General features: G+C 37.9%; 1 protein-coding gene across 9 annotated transcripts in view; it reads left to right on the top strand.

Annotated features, from left to right (window-relative positions):
• LOC141259357 (uncharacterized) overlaps positions 1-22,131 on the top strand; it is a 374,844-nt gene that overhangs the window by 52,850 nt on the left and 299,863 nt on the right. For all 9 annotated transcript variants that reach the window (XM_073675221.1, XM_073675224.1, XM_073675227.1 and 6 more), the window contains exons 16-34: positions 308-529; positions 1,312-1,548; positions 2,717-2,836; positions 2,927-3,141; positions 3,247-3,316; positions 3,860-4,027; positions 4,236-4,349; positions 4,579-4,842; positions 5,091-5,237; positions 5,424-5,605; positions 5,718-5,898; positions 7,017-7,142; positions 7,318-7,443; positions 7,604-7,720; positions 8,897-9,133; positions 9,305-9,427; positions 16,835-16,957; positions 20,960-21,085; positions 21,255-21,377. In XM_073675221.1, the coding sequence (XP_073531322.1) occupies positions 308-529; positions 1,312-1,548; positions 2,717-2,836; positions 2,927-3,141; positions 3,247-3,316; positions 3,860-4,027; positions 4,236-4,349; positions 4,579-4,842; positions 5,091-5,237; positions 5,424-5,605; positions 5,718-5,898; positions 7,017-7,142; positions 7,318-7,443; positions 7,604-7,720; positions 8,897-9,133; positions 9,305-9,427; positions 16,835-16,957; positions 20,960-21,085; positions 21,255-21,377 (3,021 nt within the window). The remainder of the gene's footprint in view (positions 1-307; positions 530-1,311; positions 1,549-2,716; positions 2,837-2,926; positions 3,142-3,246; positions 3,317-3,859; positions 4,028-4,235; positions 4,350-4,578; positions 4,843-5,090; positions 5,238-5,423; positions 5,606-5,717; positions 5,899-7,016; positions 7,143-7,317; positions 7,444-7,603; positions 7,721-8,896; positions 9,134-9,304; positions 9,428-16,834; positions 16,958-20,959; positions 21,086-21,254; positions 21,378-22,131) is intronic.

Consider the following 22,131-nt stretch of genomic DNA (forward strand, 5'->3'; position numbering starts at 1 on the left):
CTAAGATTAAATCTTGACATGGTTTATTATATGATGTATTAAAGGTGTATTTTTCCCTAGAAGCTTTACTTTTTGGGGTAATTATGGTACCTAGCAGAGGTACCATATGGTGACACACAGTCCATACAGTAGACCAGAGCACACTTAATTGTCATGTTTATGAGGCCTTAGTGTATACACTTGAAAACTGCTTTAGAGGATACATTTACAAAGTAGGTGAAATTAAGGCTTCAGTAGATGTCTTGGTGTTTTCATTTATTTCTGTATTTAAAAAATTATTTTCACTCTTTTTATTTTCTAATGGCAGACAAAAAAGGATATTGGGCTTATCGTCTGGAATATAACACAGCCCAATCAATGAACTACAGGCAGAAATGTTTGAGCTGGTATTATAATGATATTAACCCATATCCATACTGGAGGTATTACACAAACCCATGCCCTTGTTCGTATTGGCAAGCCGTATTTGATCCTTCTTATACACCGGCAAGTCGTCTTTATTCTTATGGCTTCCAACAGAAAAATACAGGTCGGTTCGGCTATGACAAAGTACATCATTATTTTATATAAGTGTGTAGATGAGATCTTCTTCATTTCATAATTAAAAACTTCAGCTTTTTGAACTTATGAACTGGCCACCTCTTTATGGGAACCTCATGTGTTTTAGTTTTTATGTAGTGCTGAGTCCTTCACATAAAAAAAAATACTTCTATAAAAATGTTATTGTTTCCACAAAGTATTCCTTGCCTCTATAAAGTATTAATGTGTCTACAAGCTGTAAAAATTTATGGAAACTTAACGTTTGAAAACTTGCCGAACAGGTGTACAGGAATTATAATGCTAATGGTAGAAAAGATGTCATGTAGATTACATTATGTGTAGGTTAAAATAGAGCAGTATTAAATAAAAAAGGTCCTGTTGGCTATCCTGACATGTCTACTATAGAGAACCTGTCAGCATGATGTAACTACTGAAACTAGGGGTATTACTGTATAGTTCTTATAACAATAAAATATTAACTGCCTTATAGTAATCCGAAGTGACAGCGCTAAGAAATTAAGCTGTGCAGCAACATTTTAGCCGGGGAGTGCGTTGTTAGTGTGTCGGTATACACTCCTCATGTACTCCATAACCTCAATACTTTTCTAAGCTAATTTACATTTGACATATGTAAAAATACAGTATTTTCTAAAACAGACATGTCAGGAAAGGTGGAAGGTTCTCTTTGAAGTAGAGTTGAGTGTCAAAAATAATCGAAATGCAAATAGCAATCCATGAACTACTAAATTATGTGTTTCATTTTGCTCTCAGGCTGGTATAGTTACTACGATACTTACCAGTCCACATTTTCATCATGGCATGGAGGAGGCACAAGATGTTACTACAATTACTGGGGCGCTTTGTCCTATGGCGAGAAAGAAAGATACTTACCAACTCCATGGGAGTACGAAAACAGTTGGTTGAGATGGTGGAACCCTTACTACTACTACACCTATTATTACAGCTACTTTATGTCAGAAATGCAGAGACAAAGATCCCAGTACAAAGGTATTAATATTGTACTCATTAATGATAATTAATAAAATATTTGACTGTTATTTATTATGTTATTTATTATTTTAAAGTTTTTTTCTACCCATTTTTTTTTAAATAAGGCTAAGTGCCCATGATGCAGAAATGCTGCATATTTATTCCACTTCTCCCTGGCAGGAGAAACGAATGCGGATTTTACATGCATTTTTCCCGCCAGGTAGAAGCGTTTGTCAAGCGTTTTTGCATTCATTTCTGCATGCGGGTTATCAAGCGCTTTTCCAAGCGATTTTAGTATCACTTGGAAAAGTGCTTGACAACTTGGCCACACTATATAAATCCATGCAACCGGCATGGATTTATAAAGCGTGACTAAGTAATAGTTAAAAAAAAGAATAAGAATGGTAAAAAATAAAAAATAAAGATAATACTTACCTCTGATGGCACCCCGGAGTTTTCTCTGCTACGTCCGGTCTGTTGTATAGGTCGCGGTGGTGTGAAAGGACCTGCCATGACGTCATTTAGTCATGTGACAGGTCACGCGACCTCCGACGTCGGCGGTCGCGTGACCTGTCACATGCTTAATGACGTCATGGCAGGTCCTTTCACACCACCGCGACCCATACAACAGACCGGACGCATCGCTGAGGAGACCGAGGGCCATCAGAAGGTAAGTATAATCTTTATTTTTTATTTTAAATTCTTTTTTAACAGGTTCTATGGTACCTGGGTCTGGAGGAGAGTCTCCTCTTCTCCAAACCCGGGTACCATCCGCACATTAAATCGCATAATATCCGCTTGTGCAAATGTGCTCATACGGATATTATGCAGTTCAATGCAAGTCAATGGCGGCAATTGCGCTGCGTGTCCGCAAACTTAATGGACATGCTGCGTATTTTTCCGCAATGATAATCCGCAGCAGAAATTTCCGCAGCATGTGCACAGCACATGCGGATTATCATTGGGGACCATGGGGCACGTATTGCCAAGCATTTTTTAAACATTTTTGCTGCGGAAATTCCGCTGCAAAAACACTTGAAAAACGCATAGTGGGCACGCAGCCTAATGGTATGTGGGCTGTAATACTTTTCTAAATTTCATAAGCTCATTTTTTTTCTGCTTTTTTATGTGACTTATTAACACGTAGTACAGCAAAGTTTTGCTACAATGTATCTTGCCCGTACAGAACAAGAAGTAGATCCCTACAATAACTGCTGCTTGTACTCTGGGTCCTCAAGCCTATGTTCCTTGTACCGGGATAGAAGACCTTATGACTTCTGCTATGGATATGTTCCACCAAGATTTGGTAAGCTTTATTAGCATTAACTGCCTGTCAATGTACTTTTTACCCAAACTATTTTAAAGAATAAATTGAATACCTAGTGTTCTTTTTTAGGTTTCCTATTTGGTGATCCCCACATCAGTACATTAGATGGAGTAAAATACACTTTCAATGGCTTGGGAGAGTTCATTTTGACCAATGTTAAAGATGAGAATGACACAGTAATTTTCAGACTTCAGGGCCGGACTGCTCGGGCTAGCAATGGGACACATGAAACACAGGCAACCAACTTCGTGGGACTGGCTGCGATAATTCAAAATGAGACAACGGTAAAGATGATAACAAAACTAAGCATTTACAATCATTGTATTACCCTACACCAATGTACACATGATTTATAAGTTTTGGTTGATGCTGATTGCATTTTTTTACAGATTGACTGGATGCTCCAGGGAAGCAATTCAACCATTGTGAAACTCAATGGCACAGAATTCACATTACCAGGTACTTTTCACATTGAACATTTTTAATTTTTTGTCCAAATAATTTCCTTTTTTCTTATAAAAAGAAAAAAAAAACTGAATATCCTTCTTGTAGGATATATAGTATATTAAATATTGCTTTTGACGTCATTAAAGGAAACTTGTCATCTCGTTCATGATGCCCAAACTGCAGACACCATAAATCAGAGCCTGACTGCAGTCAGATATATTTCTCACTAAAATACTCCCGTGGTAGTTATAAGAAGCAGCCAGAGATCATAGCCGGAGATGAGACTAATCCAGGTACACCCCGGCCTGCTTCTCCCAGCACACCCTGCAGTGATTTACAGGTCTCTTGCTACGGAAGAGAACTGTCACTCACCTAAAATTGCACTGGCTGCAATGTAAATCTTTTAAATCAAAATTCAGAGTAAAATATATTGAACACTTCTTAGAAATGTATTGTAGGGTGTCAAATCACATAAGATAGCTGCATAGTTTACAATTAGGCATGGAATTTCTGTGGATACATGGGATTGATAAATCTTACTTTGATTCCCTCAAGATAACTCTACCTATGTAAGCAAAATCACACTGGAGAAAACAAGCAAAGACGAAATACAAGCCTCCTTCGATGGTGGGATCTCAATCACAGTTTCTGCTAAGGAGGGAGCATTGAGCTTTGTCACAATGTTAGATACTATCTATAAGAGTAAAACTGAAGGCCTTCTGGGTAAGAAAATCTAGTTACTAGATCTTTAATTACTACAGAGTATTACATGACATTGAGTTGCCTTGTAATCTGCAGTCTATCAGCCACAGTATAAATACAAATAATAATATGAACTTTGCAATAAAAATCACAGTGTGTAGTAAAAATGATAAATTTACCAGTTATCTCAAATGTAGCACTCATTTTTGTATTTAATATAATTTTCCAGGAATCTTTAATGATGATAAGACAGATGATCTGATGGCTGCTAATGGAACCAAACTGGAATTTAATGGTGTGAAACTTCCGAATGATTCCCTGATATTTGAAATCGGAATGACATGTAAGTGGTCATTGGTGTCTACTTTATCATTTAAGATCTATCTTCTTTTTTTTTTTTTTTTAAACAGGTTTTCAAGCCTTTATTTTTATCTAGCTCTCTTACCCTAGAAGAATAAATGAACTTTTTAAGTTTCATATTTTAAAATAAGACCCTCATATTTTAGAGAAAAAGGGTGTCCTTGTTAAGAATCTAAACCAAAAATGTGTGCTCTTCATGAATTACTTCACAGGGAAAACCTCCCCTTTGGACAGTATCTTCATCTACAATGAAACAGCTGGGGAATCCTGGGACACTTACAACAATAACACATTTGTGCCACTGTTTTACGATGAGCTGCTTTTGACGACTGACAGTGAAGTCATCAAGAAAGCCAATGAGACATGTCAAGGAAATGATGAGTGCATCTTTGATATCTTGAGTACTGGAAATGAAGCTTTAGGAAAGGCCACACTTGACAGTGAGAACTCAGCTAATGAACAAAGCAGCATAATGAGTAAGAAATATCCATTATCCTCTTCTGTGTTATTTTCACACTTTCTCAGTAATTTGAAATAATTTTTTTTTCTATAACTTATCATCAGTGACGTGTCAATCTTTCTGACCTCTGTTATCAAGTCATTTCACATTCAACTATTATAATATAATAGTTATTACAAATAAACAAAGCATCAACACATTGTAATCCAAATCTATACATTCAGTTAGAAAGATCTGACTAAACAGAACAACTTCTCTCTACAGATAACTTTCCTCCAAATGTTACCGGACCCACCACCATTTTCACCAAGCTTAAGGAGCCAATAACCATTATCTACACAGCCACTGATGAGAATAATGACATTGTGATCTTCTCTCTGGAGACAGATTCCACTGACATCAATATTACAGGTGAATATATATCAAGCTGCCCTGATGGTTATGTTTTACAATGTACGTGTTAGGGATATACCGATTACAAATTTCTATGAGCCGATCACATCACTAAGATATAAAGCATACGCCTCTCATATCCTACAACATGAATAATTTATTTTCCTTGTCCATATCCTTCACGATTTTCTTTTCTCTATGCAGATGATGGAGTTTTGGTTTGGTATCCCACCAATTCAACACCTGTTAACGCCACTATAGTAGCCAATAATTCCAAAGCCGCTACTGGCGTGATTCTAACCCTGGTTCTCTGTAACTGTACCAACAATGGCAGCTGTCTGTATGATAGTGCAACCAGCCTAGATAATGGGACCACAACCTTCAAGGTAGACCGTCTTACTGATTAACATAAATATATTTTACAACGATGGCATACATATTAAATGACATTTATACTTTAGTATAAATTTGCCATTATCTATTTATATTGCAATGCAGGTTGCTGGATGTAATTGTTCGGCTGCATGGACAGGAATGTACTGTGAAAATGATTTTGATGCTTGTGCAGAAAACAAATGTTTCAGTAATGACACTTGTCAAGATGCAAAAGCACCCTATGAAGGATATACTTGTGGTCCATGTCCCAACAATCTGACTGGAGATGGAGAAACCTGTACAGGTGAGTAAGTAATTTAGCTCTCTGCTGCTACGTACAGATATTTTAACGGATCCCTTAGTGTGAATGGGACACTGTTTAAGACCCCCCTCAAGGACCACCCCTTTGTGAACACCACCCCCCTATTAGATAACTTATTAATGCACTTGCACTTCTTGGGTAGTTGTCTCAAAGAGATTTCAGTGTCTTCATGTAGGGTAGTTTGAGTTTCGCTGAAATTTGTCATATGCTTTAACAAGCTACAAACTTTCACTTTTTTAAGTACAATGACAAATTACAGTCTATCTTTAAAGTGATACTATTTTCAGCATGAAGTAAAGAGACTCTCTTGTGTTGCTTAGATGCTGCACTTTCACAGTCTCCCCCCACATAATGGTATCTTCCAGATCAGAAACAGGAACCGTCATACTGGTGATGGGCAGTCCAGCACTTTTTGGTGATCTGGATCACTTAGCTCCGCTCACCAAAAAGAGACGCCTTTTTTGGATCTTTAATGGATCCTTAGTATATACTGTATGTGTTCATCCCAGGTGAAAGGACATTTAAGATAAAATTAACAGAAGCTGTCAAATAGTGAAACTCCCCAGACACTTGAGGCTCTTTCTCTTAAAGGTCCAGAGCATATATCACTAAATTAGTCAGAAAATGTTTCAATTTTTCAAATTATTATTATTCTTTTACTTTATGGCCTTCCCAGTAGTCTTTAAGGTATTTGGAAATACAGGTACGTCCAACTGCGCGCACTGGCAGATCAACTCACCGGGAGTTTGCACAAATCTACATTTATATGGAAATATACATATATATATGTAATGCTATACAACAGCCCAAGGCCTTGCAAGTGAACTCTATATAGTTATTGAATGCTTTGAGGATATTCAATATGATCATTATTTAATGAAGAGCATTGACCTAGAGATGTAATGGCTATGTGGACTTACTGATATGTGGTCTTATCCACAGTGGGCTTACCAGGTGTCCTATTATTGCCATCTGTAAATGGTTGCCATATTGTAGAATCATGTTATAATAGTTATGGAAATTGCAGTTCTGTAGAAAAAAATTTTTTCTTGTACTTTTATCTTTTTTTGCCAGTAAACATATTAATGATCTATTTCCAGATATCAATGAATGTTTCCTTAATACATCCGATTGTCAGCAAATTTGTATTAATATTCTTGGTGGATACAACTGCAGCTGTGAGGCCGGCTATGACGTGGATGAGACGAACAGCTCTATGTGTGTCGGTATGTCCTGTACTCCATCCTGTCATTCAATAAACATCGATTTACATTATTCTTAATGATAGCTTAGTAGAAATATAGGATTTAACTAATAGCACACAAACAATACACCTCAAAACATTCAGGATGGGTAACTAACAGAATCCTAGAAAATATTATTCTGTTTGCTTTTCTTCAGACGTCAATGAGTGTGAGAATGGTGACAACAAATGTGCTAACAATACCGACTGTAGAAACCTTCCTGGGAATTATAGCTGTGAATGTAAATCTGGATATGATGGAGATCCATTTATACTCTGCAAAGGTAAATCCTCATGAAAAGTGGTAAAAAAAATTATCATATGTTTCAATTACATGAAATCTGTCTGTCTATCTATCTATCTATCTATCTATCTATCTATCTATCTATCTATCTATCTGTTATGCCATTTATTCTACTAATTGGATACTTATATCACCAACAGATATCGATGAATGTGCCAATTACACTTTCCTCTGTCCCAATCAATCGATCTGTGTTAATACCGATGGATCCTATGAGTGTGACTGTCTGCCAGGATACAAGGGAGAAGACTGTTTAGGTAAGGTCTATAGTGATTAATAAAGGAAGTTGCCATTTCATTGGATTTCCCTACTAGGACTTTATCAGAAGATGTGTAGCCTTCTCATCTGTCTCTATACGGTGATATTTGACTTGATGTTCAACTGGAAAATTAAAATGTACTCCCTTTATAAGAGACAACTTTTCTTGCCAAAATAATTCACATTTGGTTCTCTAAAACAATATGTAGCTTAATCACTGTTTATTATTAGGGTCCCCTGATAATAAATCAATCAATGAATGCACTTCTGCTGACACTCCCCCCTTCTTCAGGGAAACTCAAAAGAAACTGATCAGTTTCCCTGAAGTGCCACCAAAGGGAAAGTAAGCATTACATAGCACTCAATATATAAATGCATAGGCGTGTGGGGTCCTCCAGAGTGGGAGACACTGGTTGTAATGATTCTCTCCTCATGTTGGGTCCTGAATGGAGCAACCCTCTTTTAATATTCAGACTTACCCACTAGTTTATGAGAAAATGAGTTATTCAAACCAGACATTAAACCCTTCAATGTTGTTGGATATAAGAAATTGTTTACCTGTTTTTAGTATAGGTCATCAATATGATTAATGGGAACCTTACACCTGACACCCCAACCGATCAGCTGTTATTAGCTCTGACAGAGATGTAAATATTGAATGGCAATCTACAGGACAGCCCTTTTCAATGTGTAGCTCACAATGCTGACAACTGCAGCTCCTATCCTCTTAAATTATAGCTGATCTGCTGTACCTTGAAGCTGCTGCTACACATTGAATGGAGCCGTGCTATTCAGCTCTGTTCACTGGTTACATCAGGCCACTACTGGAGCTTCTAACAGCTGATCAGTGAAGATGCCAGGGGTCAGATCTCCATTGTTCTGATACCGATGACCAACCTTAAAGATAAGTCATCAATATCATGTGCAGACATCCCATTCAAGGTTTCTTAACTCCCCTCCATATAATTGATATTATGTTAACTGTTCTCATAATAAAAACATACCTGGACTTCTTTATGTGGTGCAGTAAAATTATTATACTATTGCATCATGTTACAAATATCAATCAGGGTGGGACAACATCTTATACACATTATGAAGGTGGCTTCCACCACTTATACCTGGACTGTTGGTATGGTGTTTAGCTTATCATGTTTTTGTACACAACTATGCAGATATAGATGAATGCCTGGAAAATGTCACCGTGTGCCCAGCCTATTCCAATTGTACCAACATGCTTGGTTCATACAAATGTGTATGTCAGCAAGGGTATGGTGGAGAAAACTGCACAGACATTGATGAGTGTAAAACAACTAATGACTGCAGTCTCTGGGCGAACTGTACCAACACTGAAGGCTCCTACATCTGTACATGCAGGGACGGGTACTCTGGTGATGGGATGGAATGTACGGGTGAGTATATATGTTCCTTACCTCACATAATAGATATCTGAGCTTCTAAAAGTCCAAGTTTTACAGCTGGACGCTCTGTACAAACCTTCCTTATTCCCTATATTATCCTACAACTTCTAGAATAACCTACTGTTTCTATCAGCAAATACATTTTCTTTATATAATTTGCAGATATCGATGAGTGTTATGAAAATGTCACCATTTGTGGGGTAAATGGATCCTGTATGAACACGAATGGCAGCTATGAATGCTCTTGTAATACTGGATTCACGCTTGTAAATGGAACCTGCGAGGGTAAGTACACGGCTGATGTAATATAGCATCACATTATAATATGGTTCTATACCAGCGGGAAAGCTTACCATGTAGCCTAAAGATGGAGAGAAGAAAAAAAGTACAAGTAAGATTATGACAACTTGTATTTTTACATTTTTAAAGTGTCTGCCCACAAAAATACTGTTCTACCTTGAGAGGCACGTAGGTCTCATATAAATTGGTAAAACCAGAATGCCAGGTGAGCTGCTACAACGAATACCATACGGACTGAGATTGAAATTCAGCCCTGGCATTTCAAATCACACAGGCCCATTCTGACTAATTGTACTCGGCTTTTCTAATTTTGCTTGTATTGAGCAAGGCTGTGCAAGTCTAGTTAGCTTAGTACGTGACCTCATGTATGCAAATCGCATACTTGCGGTCACATGATTAGGGGTGTAACTACAGTAGGTCTGAGGGTTACAATCGCCCCAAAAGTCCCTTTGGCCTATATAAAAAGACAAATGCTATTAAAGATTTGCAATAAAACTTCCAGGGCCAGCACTGGAGAGTCCTCACAGCGCGTGAGCTCTGTGAGGATTCAGAAGTCTGCAGTCACGTAGGGTCACTGCAGACTTTAACTTCAAGCTTGGACAACTACTTTAACCAAAAACACTGTACTAAGACTGATATTACTGTTAAGGGAGGGCAATAACCCTTCACGGTTGACCAAGTGAGTGTCAAATTATTATGTTGATTGCAATCCACAGAAAACCAAACGGAAACAATGTTCTGTATTGGGAGAATTCAAAGAATCTCTGATCCCATTTATTTTGCTTAGCATTTTATATTGTTTTGAGTATATCAAATAGCCAATCAACTCTACAGCCATACTACAATACTATAGGCTAACTGATATTAGTACAATTATTACGGAAAACACATATATGGTCATATTATCATTGTTAGTTTGAAGCACTATGGAAATTTTACAAGGTCGAACCTGGCCTAAACAAGTTAGATAACAGAGTGTCTGACAAAATGTTCTCTTGAGAAAAAGTTAGTGTGAGAGAAGTTCTATGGGAAGAGAAAGAAAGAATGTATGTTATGCAAGGAGTGATAATAACATGATTTTAAAGCGAGCAGACAAAATGGAGTTGCTCTAGCATGAGTATCAATATGTCCTCTACATTACCGCCATACAGTGACCATGAAGTGGTAATATCAGTTTTATACCAGTGCTCTGCAGTGGTATATATTGCAGGTTCTCACCAGTGAAGTCTCGCTGACTGTTGTCATTCATTTTCCCTTTTCCTTTGCATTCGGTTCAGACAACCATGACCTCTACTTCCATCCATAACTCATCCCTACAAAATAGCAAACCTACAAAGAATACTTCCATACAAAAACTCATTTAAATAGTTAATCTTTATTTGTATACAAAGAAATTATAAAAACAGGTAAAAAAGATATACTGCAGAATGAAAACAGCTGGTATACAAAACCTATGTGTGTCACATGCATAGAATAAATCCAGATTAAATACCATATAAATATGTTCACTTATATGCAGAGAGACATATATGCACACACATGCCCCCTTAATATATACAGGTAAATATAAATAAACCAATATAAATAAGACATCAGTAGAGAAAAAGCATGTATATTAATGGAGAGTGTAACTCCGCTATGCAGAAGAAGATCACTTGAACATTTTGCCTAGGTATTTTAATTTGGTAAACAGAAATGCAAGTGCAAGTACAAATAAATTCTAAGGCAACCACAAGTGCTTCTTGGTAAAGCAGATAAATATACTGTATATGCACACATGTGAAGAGGTCCATACTATAGTTACCAGACATAGCCCTCTAACGTATGTTTCGGGTGTCTTACTTCCTCAGAAAGGGCGTATGATCATCCCTACAAAATGTAACATATGGACATCTTCATTTCACTGATTTTCCAGGATCCTCCTCACATTCTACCACATCTACAAAAAACACAACTTGTGACACCTTATAAGAATTCCTCTGTGCCTCCTTTAATAATGCTTCTCCTTCACCTCTTATAATAATGACCTTGTACCTCCTTATAATAATAAAAATGTCCCCTGTGCTTTCTTATATTAATAATAAATGACTCCTAGCTTCCCCTAAAATGCTAACAATCCCCCATTGTTCCTCCTTATAATAATGACCCTCAGTGCCTCTTTATTGTAATAATGCTCCTGAGCATAAGCATACATAGAAATAACAGGCACTCATAGAAAAAGTCCTATCACGTCACAGTCAAAGAAGAGCAGATCTCCCAACATTTTAAGAAATGCAGAAGGATACGAATTGCCCCTAAGTGGTCTCATTCACTATGATACCCCTTTCATGACCCCCGTAGAGTATTATGCCCCCACACAGCATGATTGCCCCACAAATCTTACACAAAGTATGATGCCTCACTGCACCCTGCACAGTAAGATTGTCACCACAGCCTCCCATACAATATTGCATCCACCACAGCCCCCAATATACAGTATAAGAGGCACTACAGACTCCCACATAGTATGATGTCCACATGTCCACCAAAGCCCCCCATACAGAATGAGGACCCCACAGCCCCCATACAGTTTGATGTCCCCCATAACATTCCATACAGTATGATAGTCACTACAGCCGCCAACATAAGATAATGTCCCTATAGACCTCCACACAGTATAATGTCCACCACAACCATCTTACACAGTAAGATGATCCACCCACAGCCACCCCACACAGTATGATAGATCCCCCATATACTATGAAGATCCTCATAGCCCCAATACTGTATGATGGACCCCCCATAGCCCCTATATAATATGATGGTCCACATCACAGCCCCCCATATAGTATGATAGTCCCTCCAACACCACCTATATAGTATGATTGTACACCTCACAGCTCCTTATATATTTTGATGGTTCACCTCACAGCCCCTATATAGTATGATATAATTAATTCCCTTTACTCACCTAATCCAGACACCTCATCCCCCGCAGCATCTGTCTCCTCTTCCATCCATTCTCGCAGTGGATGCTGGCAGCACGATGCAGTGACGTCATTGCACCGATGACGTCCCCTGCTTGGTGCTGGCCTGCAGCAGGTCGAAGACAGAAGGGACTCCCGTGGCCTTCTGGAGTAAGTCATGGAACCAGCAATTTTGTGCTCAGTCACAACTGTTAACAGTATGGGCGTCTTGAGGATGCAGATTCTTATAACAGTGTAGCAGACAAGGAGGCCCACGACAAGACAAGCCCTTTTGGCATTTGCCAGAATTGCCAGATGGCCAGTCCGGCCCTGACAATACTAATAATGTAATTAATGATAATCAGCAGCATATACACTGCATTGTGAAAGTATTTGGCCCCCTTGAACTTTTCTACCTTTTGCCACATTTCTGGCTTCAAACATAAAGATATAAAATTCACATTTTTTGGGGAAGAATCAACAACAAGTGGGACACAATCGTGAAGTGGAACAAAATTTATTTGATATTTTAAACTTTTTTAACAAATTAAAAACTGAAAAGTGGGGCGTGCGATATTATTCGGCCCCCTTGAGTTAATACTTTGTAGCGCCACCTTTTGCTGCGATTACAGCTGCAAGTTGCTTGGAGTATGTCTCTATCAGTTTTGCACATCAAGAGGCTGAAATTCTTGCCCATTCTTCCTTGCAAAACAGCTTGAGCTCATTGAGGTTGGAGGTTTGTGAACAGCAGTTTTCAGCTCTTTCCACAGATTCTCGATTGGATTCAGGTCTGGACTTTGACTTGGCCATTCTAACACCTGGATACGTTTATTTTTGAACCATTCCATTGTAGATTTTGCTTTATGTTTGGGATCATTGTCTTGTTGGAAGATAAATCTCTGTCCCAGTCTCAGGTCTTTTGCAGACTCCAACAGGTTTTCTTCCAGAATGGTCCTGTATTTGGCTCCGTCCATCTTCCCATCAATTTTAACCATCTTCCCTGTCCCTGCTGAAGAAAAGCAGGCCCAAACCATGATGCTGCCACCACCATGTTTTACAGTGGGGATGGTGTTTTGAGGGTGATGAGCTGAGTTGCTTTTACGCCAAACATATCATTTTGCATTGTGGCCAAAAAGTTTGATTTTGGTTTCATCTGACCAGAGCACCTTATTCCACATGTTTGGTGTGTCTCCCAGGTGTCTTGTGGCAAACTTCAAACAAGACTTTTTATGGATATCTTTGAGAAATGGCTTTCTTCTTGCCACTCTTCCATAAAGGCCAGATTTGTGCAGTGTACGACTGATTGTTGTCCTCTGAACAGACTCTCCCACTTCAGCAGTTCATCCAGAGTGATCATAGGCCTTTTGGCTTCATCTCTGATCAGTCTTCTCCTTGTTCGAGATGAAAGTTTAGAGGGATGGCTGGGTCTTGGTAGATTTGCAGTGGTCTGATACTCCTTCCATTTCAATATGATCGCTTGCACAGTGCTCCTTGAGATGTTTAAAACTTAGGAAATCTTTTTGTATCCAAATCCAGCTTTAAACTTCGCCACAACAGTATCTCGGACTTGCCTGGTGTGTTCCTCGGTCTTCATGATGCTCTCCGCACTTGAAACAGAACCCTGAGACTATCACAGAGCAGGTGCATTTATACGAAGACTTGATTACACACAGGTGGATTCTATTTATCATTACCAGTCATTTAGGACAACATTGGATTATTCAGAGATCCTCACTGAACTTCTGGAGTGAGTTTGCTGCAGGGGCCGAATAATATTGCACGCCCCACTTTTCAGTTTTTAATTTGTTAAAAAAGTTTAAAATATCCAATAAATTTTGTTCCACTTCACGATTGTGTCCCACTTGTTGTTGATTCTTCCCCAAAAAATGTGAATTTTATATCTTTATGTTTGAAGCCAGAAATGTGGCAAAAGGTAGAAAAGTTCAAGGGGGCCAAATACTTTCACAATGCACTGTAACTACCAGTCTAACAATGAGAGAGGCGCTAATGTAAAAAGCTTCTCTAAGACATGTTAAATTTGTCACATAGCAGATCAGTCACCTACTGTAGCAATTGCCTAAATAACAATAAATGATCAGTAGGTTAAGAGTATCCGATAGACATTCCTATTACTACAATCATCAAATGTATGATCATAGCTTTGATTTATTTAGATTTATTTGTGATTGTTGGACTATTTTTCTGGGCCTAACACTTTACTTTTCACATGCAATTAACTTTTTTTTCCTTTTTTTTTTTTTAAGCATTTTTTGCTTCTTTCAGCACCTTTTTATGTATCATGTTTTTATGTGAAGCACTTCATACTCTCTGATATCTTTGGTTCTTGCTCATCCACATCTTCCTGTGTCCCTTTATGTTTTTAATGTAATTATGAAAACAATTTGATATATTTTTTTATATTATTGTTCACGCACTTGTTTTTTGTTGGTATACAGTACAGACCAAAAGTTTGGACACACCTTCTCTTTTAAAGATTTTTCTGTATTTTCATGACTATGAAAATTGTACATTCCCACTGAATGCATCAAAACTATGAATTAACACATGTGGAATTATATACTTAACAAAAAAGTGTGAAACAACTGAAAATATGTCTTATATTCTAGGTTCTTCAAATTAGCCACCTTTTGCTTTGATGACTGCTTTGCACACTCTTGGCATTCTCTTGATGAGCTTCAAGAGGTAGTCACCGGAAATGTTTTTCACTTCACAGGTGTGCCCTGTCAGGTTTAGTAAGTGGGATTTCTTGCCTTATAAATGGGGTTGGGACCATCAGTTGTGTTGTGCAGAAGTCTGGTGGATACACATCTGATAGTCCTACTGAATAGACTGTTAGAATTTGTATTATGGCAAGAAAAAAGCAGCTAAGTAAAGAAAAACGAGTGGCCATCATTACTTTTAGAAATGAAGGTCAGTCAGTCCGAAAAATTGGGCAAACTTTGAAAGTGTCCCCAAGTGCAGTTGCAAAAACCATCAAGCACTACAAAGAAACTGGCTCACATGAGGACCGCCCCAGGAAAGGAAGACCAAGAGTCACCTCTGCTTCTCAGGATCAGTTTATCTGAGTCACCAGCCTCAGAAATTGCAGGTTAACAGCAGCTCAGATTAGAGACCAGGTCAATGCCACACAGAGTTCTAGAAGCAAACACATCTCTACAACAACTGTTAAGAGGAGACTTTGTGCAGCAGGCCTTCATGGTAAAATAGCTGCTAGGAAACCACTGCTAAGGACAGGCAACAAGCAGAAGAGACTTGTTTGGGCTAAAGAACACAAGGAATGGACATTAGACCAGTGGAAATCTGTGCTTTGCTCTGATGAGTCCAAAGTTGAGATCTTTGGTTCCAACCACTGTGTCTTTGTGTGACGCAGAAATGGTGAATAGATGGACTCTACATGCCTGGTTCCCACCGTGAAGCATAGAGGAGGAGGTGTGATGGTGTGTGGGTGCTTTGCTGGTGACACTGTTGGAGATTTATTCAAAATTGGAGGCATACTGAACCAGCATGGCTACCACAGCATCTTGCAGCGGCATGCTATTCCATCCGTTTTGCGTTTAGTTGGACCATCATTTATTTTTCAACAGGACAATGACCTCAAACACACCTCCAGGCTGTGTAAGGGCTATTTGACCAAGAAAAAGAGTGATGGGGTGCTACGCCAGATGACCTGGCCTCCACAGTCACCAGACCAGAACCCAATCGAGATGGTTTGGGGTGAGCTGGACCGCAGAGTGAAGGCCAAAGGGCCAACAAGTGCTAAGCATCTCTGGGAACTCCTTCAAGATTGTTGGAAGACCATTTCCGGTGACTACCTCTTGAAGCTCATTAAAAGAATGCCAAGAGTGCACAAAGCAGTCATCAAAGCAAAAGGTGGCTACTTTGAAGAACCTAGAATATAAGACATATTTTCAGTTGTTTCATACTTTTTTGTTAAGTATATAATTCCGCATGTGTTAATTCATAGTTTTGATGCCTTCAGTGTGAGTGTACAATTTTCATAGTCATGAAAATACAGAAAAATCTTTAAAATAGAAGGTGTGTCCAAACTTTTGGTCTGTACTGTATGTATTGTAACTGTAAATATCATATGATCTTCATTTACTTTTAACACTAATGGTAATTGTCCATTTTTATACATTTAGAGTAGGCATTGATTGTGGATTGCTCAGACAGGAACAAGTCATAGTGATTTTTAGTATACGTAAATGTACTGTAATTCTATAAGAATGGAACAATGCCAAATATTCTGGCGCCTGATGCACCAAGACTGAACATGTTTTCATAGTGCATTTCATGCTTTCTTTACTTTTAATTCAACATTTCTATATAAAAAGAACCAGTTGTGCACAAATGTATTTATAAATCAATGGTAATTTCAATTTGTCATTATTTCTGGAGATAAACTATATATATATATTTTCCATAGATATTGTAGAATGTGACAATGAAGAATACTGCAAAGGAGCAGGAAGATTGTGTACGAATGAAATTGGTAGTTTTACATGTGTTTGCCAGTCAGGGTACACAGAAGACAATGACAGCTGTGTCGGTAAGTTATGGTTCGTTCTTGCAGGATCTAAAGACAATGGGGCACATTGGCAATACGTTCTAATTCTGAGACAGTGCAAAGATACATTAGACTTAAAAAAGTACCAGATTTATCATAGGGGTTAATGCTGTTTGATAAATCTGGGCTACACTATTTAGTCTAAGTCTACCCTAATAGTTGGCTTAAATTGTGCCAAAAAATTGAGACACAATTTTGGCAGAGTTTCTTGCACATTAGATTATGCCCCTCTTCTGCCAAACCATGCCGCTTTTCAGTGAGGACATGCCCACTTGTTAGACAAGGCGCAGAAATTGTAATTAAATTGTAATTAAAGACAGCTTTTCGACTCACATTGCACCACAATAGTGGAGCCGTTTCCTTGATAAATATGTGTCACGCAAGGTGTCTGAAAGACTAAGTGCAACACAAAGGGAAGGGGGAAAAGGAGCCCAGACTCTAGGGAAAAGGGGGAGTGGAGACCTCCTAGCCTGATCTGATATTACCCTGTCTCCACTAACGTCCCTATATTGGTTCCTCACCAATCGCCGTACGAGAACCTAAGCCCTCTATTTCCCTAGTGCTTGGCCCTGTATAGGGAAGGGGTGATGAGCACCAGTCGATCCTCACTAACGACTAAAGACAACAAGGGAGACAAACACGGAAGAAAGTAGCTTAGCATTGTCCGACTTCAGGGAGATAACTCCATGCATCTTCCTAGCATCACAGAGGAAGATAGCAGTCTGAGATCTCCAAGGATTCACAAGGAAGCATGTGAGTATCACTGGCACCTTCCTGCTGCAAAGTGACACTATTTAACCATCGAGGCCAGGGTGTCAATTAGCAGGAAGGAGATAGCCGCTGGGTCTTAGAGTTAAACAGCTAAGAAGTCTGTAATGCCAAATGAAGAGATCTTCTGCAGCCAACTACAGGGCGACACACCGTCACACTGTCACATCTGACACACCAGTGACAATATGTCCATATATGTCCATAATTGTGGAGATTGAAGAGAAATGGAGATTGAATAAATTGATACAATAAAATAAACACCAATGCATCTTTAGATTACATAGCTTTAACTACTTCTGGACTGCCCATAGACTATAAACGTCCAGGCAGTCCACACTTATCATTGCATCGATGTTCTAAAACATCAATGCATGCTAAGTAGCTCGTAGGAGATTGTGCAGCTGTGAGGGCTGGAAGCCGACTGTCAGACACAGCTAGAATCACTAGAGAGAAGATAACAGGGTTTATTATTATATACCTTCTAGATCTCTGTATACACTGCATTAAACCAGTGCTTGTGTATACAGACTAGGATGCACTGACAGTACTTCCTCCTCCATGCTTCCTCCTCCAGACCTACCGATTACGTGATTGCTGAGTGTAGGGAGATGGTAGGAGCTTAGGTTAGACAGTTGGGGGCGTGTTCTTCATTCTTTTGAGAGTTGCTGAGTGCTTATGATTGGTCAGCATCACATAATGGGAAGAAGTACACGCCCCAGTGAAAACTAACTGATAACACTCACTTGAATTAAACAAAAACTAACTCATCATGGGTCAAATACTTTGATTGCTAATATATCTGTAATGGAGAGGCAAAAATAGATAAAAAAATAAAAAAATGTTTTATTCTGCTCTGCAGCCACTGTAACATCCTGTGTCCAGTTCAACTGGAAAATTTTGGTGAAAGTTCCTTTTTAACATCAATATTCTGTAGAAAGTATTGTGGTGTAGGTAGTTTAATGCTCATCCTTTTCGGGTAAATTCTCAAGTTTTTTTTTATTTTGCCAGTGTCCAGTCATAACGTTCTTTACTATTAAACAAGTACTTTTGTACCATTAAGGTACCCTATATTTTATTGAGCACAAAAAATAACGAGTAGTAGCTTATGTAGTACGTCAAGTACTGTAACTGAATATCCAGTGCAGAACAAAAATTAATGATTAACCTTTGAAATATTCTGGACCACATTTATTTGATCCAGAATTTGACTGTTGAACTTTCATTAACTTTAAATGTAACACATCTGCAGATGTCGAAATGGATCAAATGGCAGCATGTTTCACAATCAATGGATCTTTAGGCAATATATGGATATGTTGTACAGTACAAAAAAACTGGAATGGCATCATTGCTTTTTTGTAAATACTACCAGACACTTAAAGCTATAATTTTAGGAGGTTTCTTTTTTGAAGAATGTAACCATATATATCCAATCTTCTAGAAGTACAAGTTTAACAGCTGAATACTCTGTACATACCTTCCTTATTTCCAACTGAATTGGATCTGTACTTAAAAGATTGTTGAATTTTATTTATTTTTTACTGCAGATTACTTAGAAAGTTGCTTAATTTTTTTTTAGTCTAACTGATTCTGGTCCACCGATATATTTTAAACATCCGGATTCCAAAATGTCACTGCATAGTAGCTGGGATCTTGCTGTCAGAGACAGGTGGACACTGCATAGAGAAGGCAAAAACGGTTTATTAATGTCTTTTCCTTCTCTATCACTGTATAAACAGCGCTATTAAAGGGCTAATTATACAGTAATGTGAATCACTAACAGTGCTTACTTTTCTGGATCCGGTGATTATGTGATCGTTGGGTGTTGGGAGGGAGCAGTAGCTCATAGATCCTATGAGACCCTCTCAGCTCTCCTGTGCGGCCAGCAGGATGCTTTTCACTGTAACTGGTGTTAATATACCAGTCCTAGTTACAAGGGAAATAAAAATATATTTTAATATTGAAATGCTCCCAAAGGTCTTTTATAACCTTTAGGGGGTGCACAATGTGTGAAATAAATGGAAATTTTATAAAAAAAAAAAGTAAGTCAATAAATCAAGCATGCAAACATTAATAAATTAATTAATTAATGAATACAAAAGGCACAGTCAATCCAACTCTCTGTTACTAGCCCCTCTCCCATTGAAAGCAAATGTGTCCAATACATAAAAATGATTGTCACAGAAAGAGGAACACATTTTTTTAATGTATTTTAGTGGTCCTTTGAGTTCATATAAAAAAAATAACAAATAGTGAAAAACAAACATATATTTGCTAGATTTCCCCGCCGATATTGCCCGATATCACCAGTAAAAAGACAATATGAAAGTGACATAAAAATAAAGCCTAAAGTACGTATAGCAAAAGGATGCAAAAATTATTTAAATATCTGAACAATAGAAGAAAATTAATAGCTCTTTAAACTGCAAAAAATCTAAAATGTGCCTGGTCAGGAACGGGGGTAAGTGGTCCATTCTCAAAATGGTTAAACACAATAAATTAATATAAAAATGGTTACAACAGTCTAGATAATCTTTAAGGTTGTATTCACACATGGCAGATTGGTACATTGCCGTTCAATAAGGCTTGCAAACATCCATTTACTTGCAGAGATGAGAACCCTTGAAAGGGTTGTCTACTGCTTAGAAAACCTTTTTCAATCACCATGTTTCCCCAATAAAAAATAATGACATCTATACTCATCTCCGGAAGAAGTGAGAGCTGCAGCTGCTCTTTCACTTCCTCCGCATGTTGATTTGTCCGAAGGAGGAGAGAGCGAAGCGGCCGCTGATTGACTGAAGTGATTGTATGACAGAATAATGTCATTGCGAGTACCGGAAGAGGCGGTGCTAACACCGCTGGAATGGCACCAGTACAGGAGGTCAGTATAGCTTTTATTATTTTATAAGGGGAAACCATGGTGATTGAGAAAGTGTTGTCCGAGTAGTGGACAACCCTTTTGATAGATCCGATTTATCGAACTGATGAATCAAAAATTATGCAACAAACGTAACTTATGTGAATATATCCTATATCAGTGAGATGCATAATTTGTACAGAAGTGTGTTGTATTGTTGTGAAAGAGAAAGTCATAAACTTATCTGCTTTTACTTTCTGTCCTGTTTTTATCATCATGTCAGCATTAACAGCCTATAAATAATGATATAAGTATTCAGTGCACTTATGGTAATATCTTCAATTGTTTCATTCTAGATATTAATGAGTGCTCTAATATTACATTGAATAATTGCTCAGAAAATGCCATATGCTCTAATGTGGCCGGATCGTTTAATTGCCAATGCATGGAAAACTACACGGGAGATGGTGTTAACTGTACGGGTAAGCGACTTACGGGTTATTTTTATTTATAGTGATAAAAAAAATTGTTCATTTTATACCAGTTCGTATTTCAGATAAAACTGATTTTTTAAAAATGAGAATGAGTTTTGCAAAAAGGATTTACAAAATGTAGTCAGAATGTAATGATCATTTATATGAATTTTTACAGTTGATGAGTGCAAGCTAAATACAACATACTGTGAACATAATTGCCTCAATTCTGCCGGTGGACCCGTTTGCACTTGCAACGAAGGCTACATAGTGAATGAAGAGAACAGCTCCAAGTGTGATGGTATGGTGTACTTTCTTATACATTTATGTACATCTTTTGGTAGCAACTACTTAGCTTTTCACATACAAATTAAAAAATAAAATCGCAATTTATTTTATAAGTTTATTAAAAGGTAGGCATTAATTAAAATAGTTTAATATATTTACAGATATTGATGAATGTATAAATAATTAATCTCTGTGTTCTGAATAAGAATTACACAGTTCTCAATATACAGTATAAATGCATTTATGTGTGGGAGTGAGAGACACTGATTGTAATGATTCTCTCATGTTGGTTCCTGAATGGAGCAACCTTTTTTTAAAATTCAGAATTTCCCATTAGTTTATGAGAAAATTAGTTAATGAAGCCAGACATTAAACCCTTCAGGGTTGGTGGACATATGATATTATTTATCTATTCTTAGTATAGGTCATCAAGATCTGATCATTGGGAATATGACACCCCAACCGATCAGCTGTCGTTAGCTCTAACAGAGATATAAACCTTGATTGGAGCTAAACAGAACAGCACTTTTCAATGTGTAGCTCCCACTGACGAAAACTGCAGCTCCTATTCTCTTAAATTAGAGCTGATCTGCTGTACATTGAAGCTGCTGCTACACATTGAATGGAGCCGTGCTATTCAACTCTGTTTACTGCTTACGTCAGGCCACTACTGGAGCTTCTAACAGCTGATCAGTAAAGATGCCAGGTGTCAGATCTCCATTGTTCTTATATTGTGACTTATACTTAGGTTAGGTCATCAATATTAT

The sequence above is a fragment of the Phyllobates terribilis genome, unplaced genomic scaffold (assembly GCF_046119375.1).
Source record: "Phyllobates terribilis strain yellow unplaced genomic scaffold, ASM4611937v1 Scaffold_3__8_contigs__length_932513732, whole genome shotgun sequence".
NCBI lineage: Eukaryota > Metazoa > Chordata > Amphibia > Anura > Dendrobatidae > Phyllobates > Phyllobates terribilis.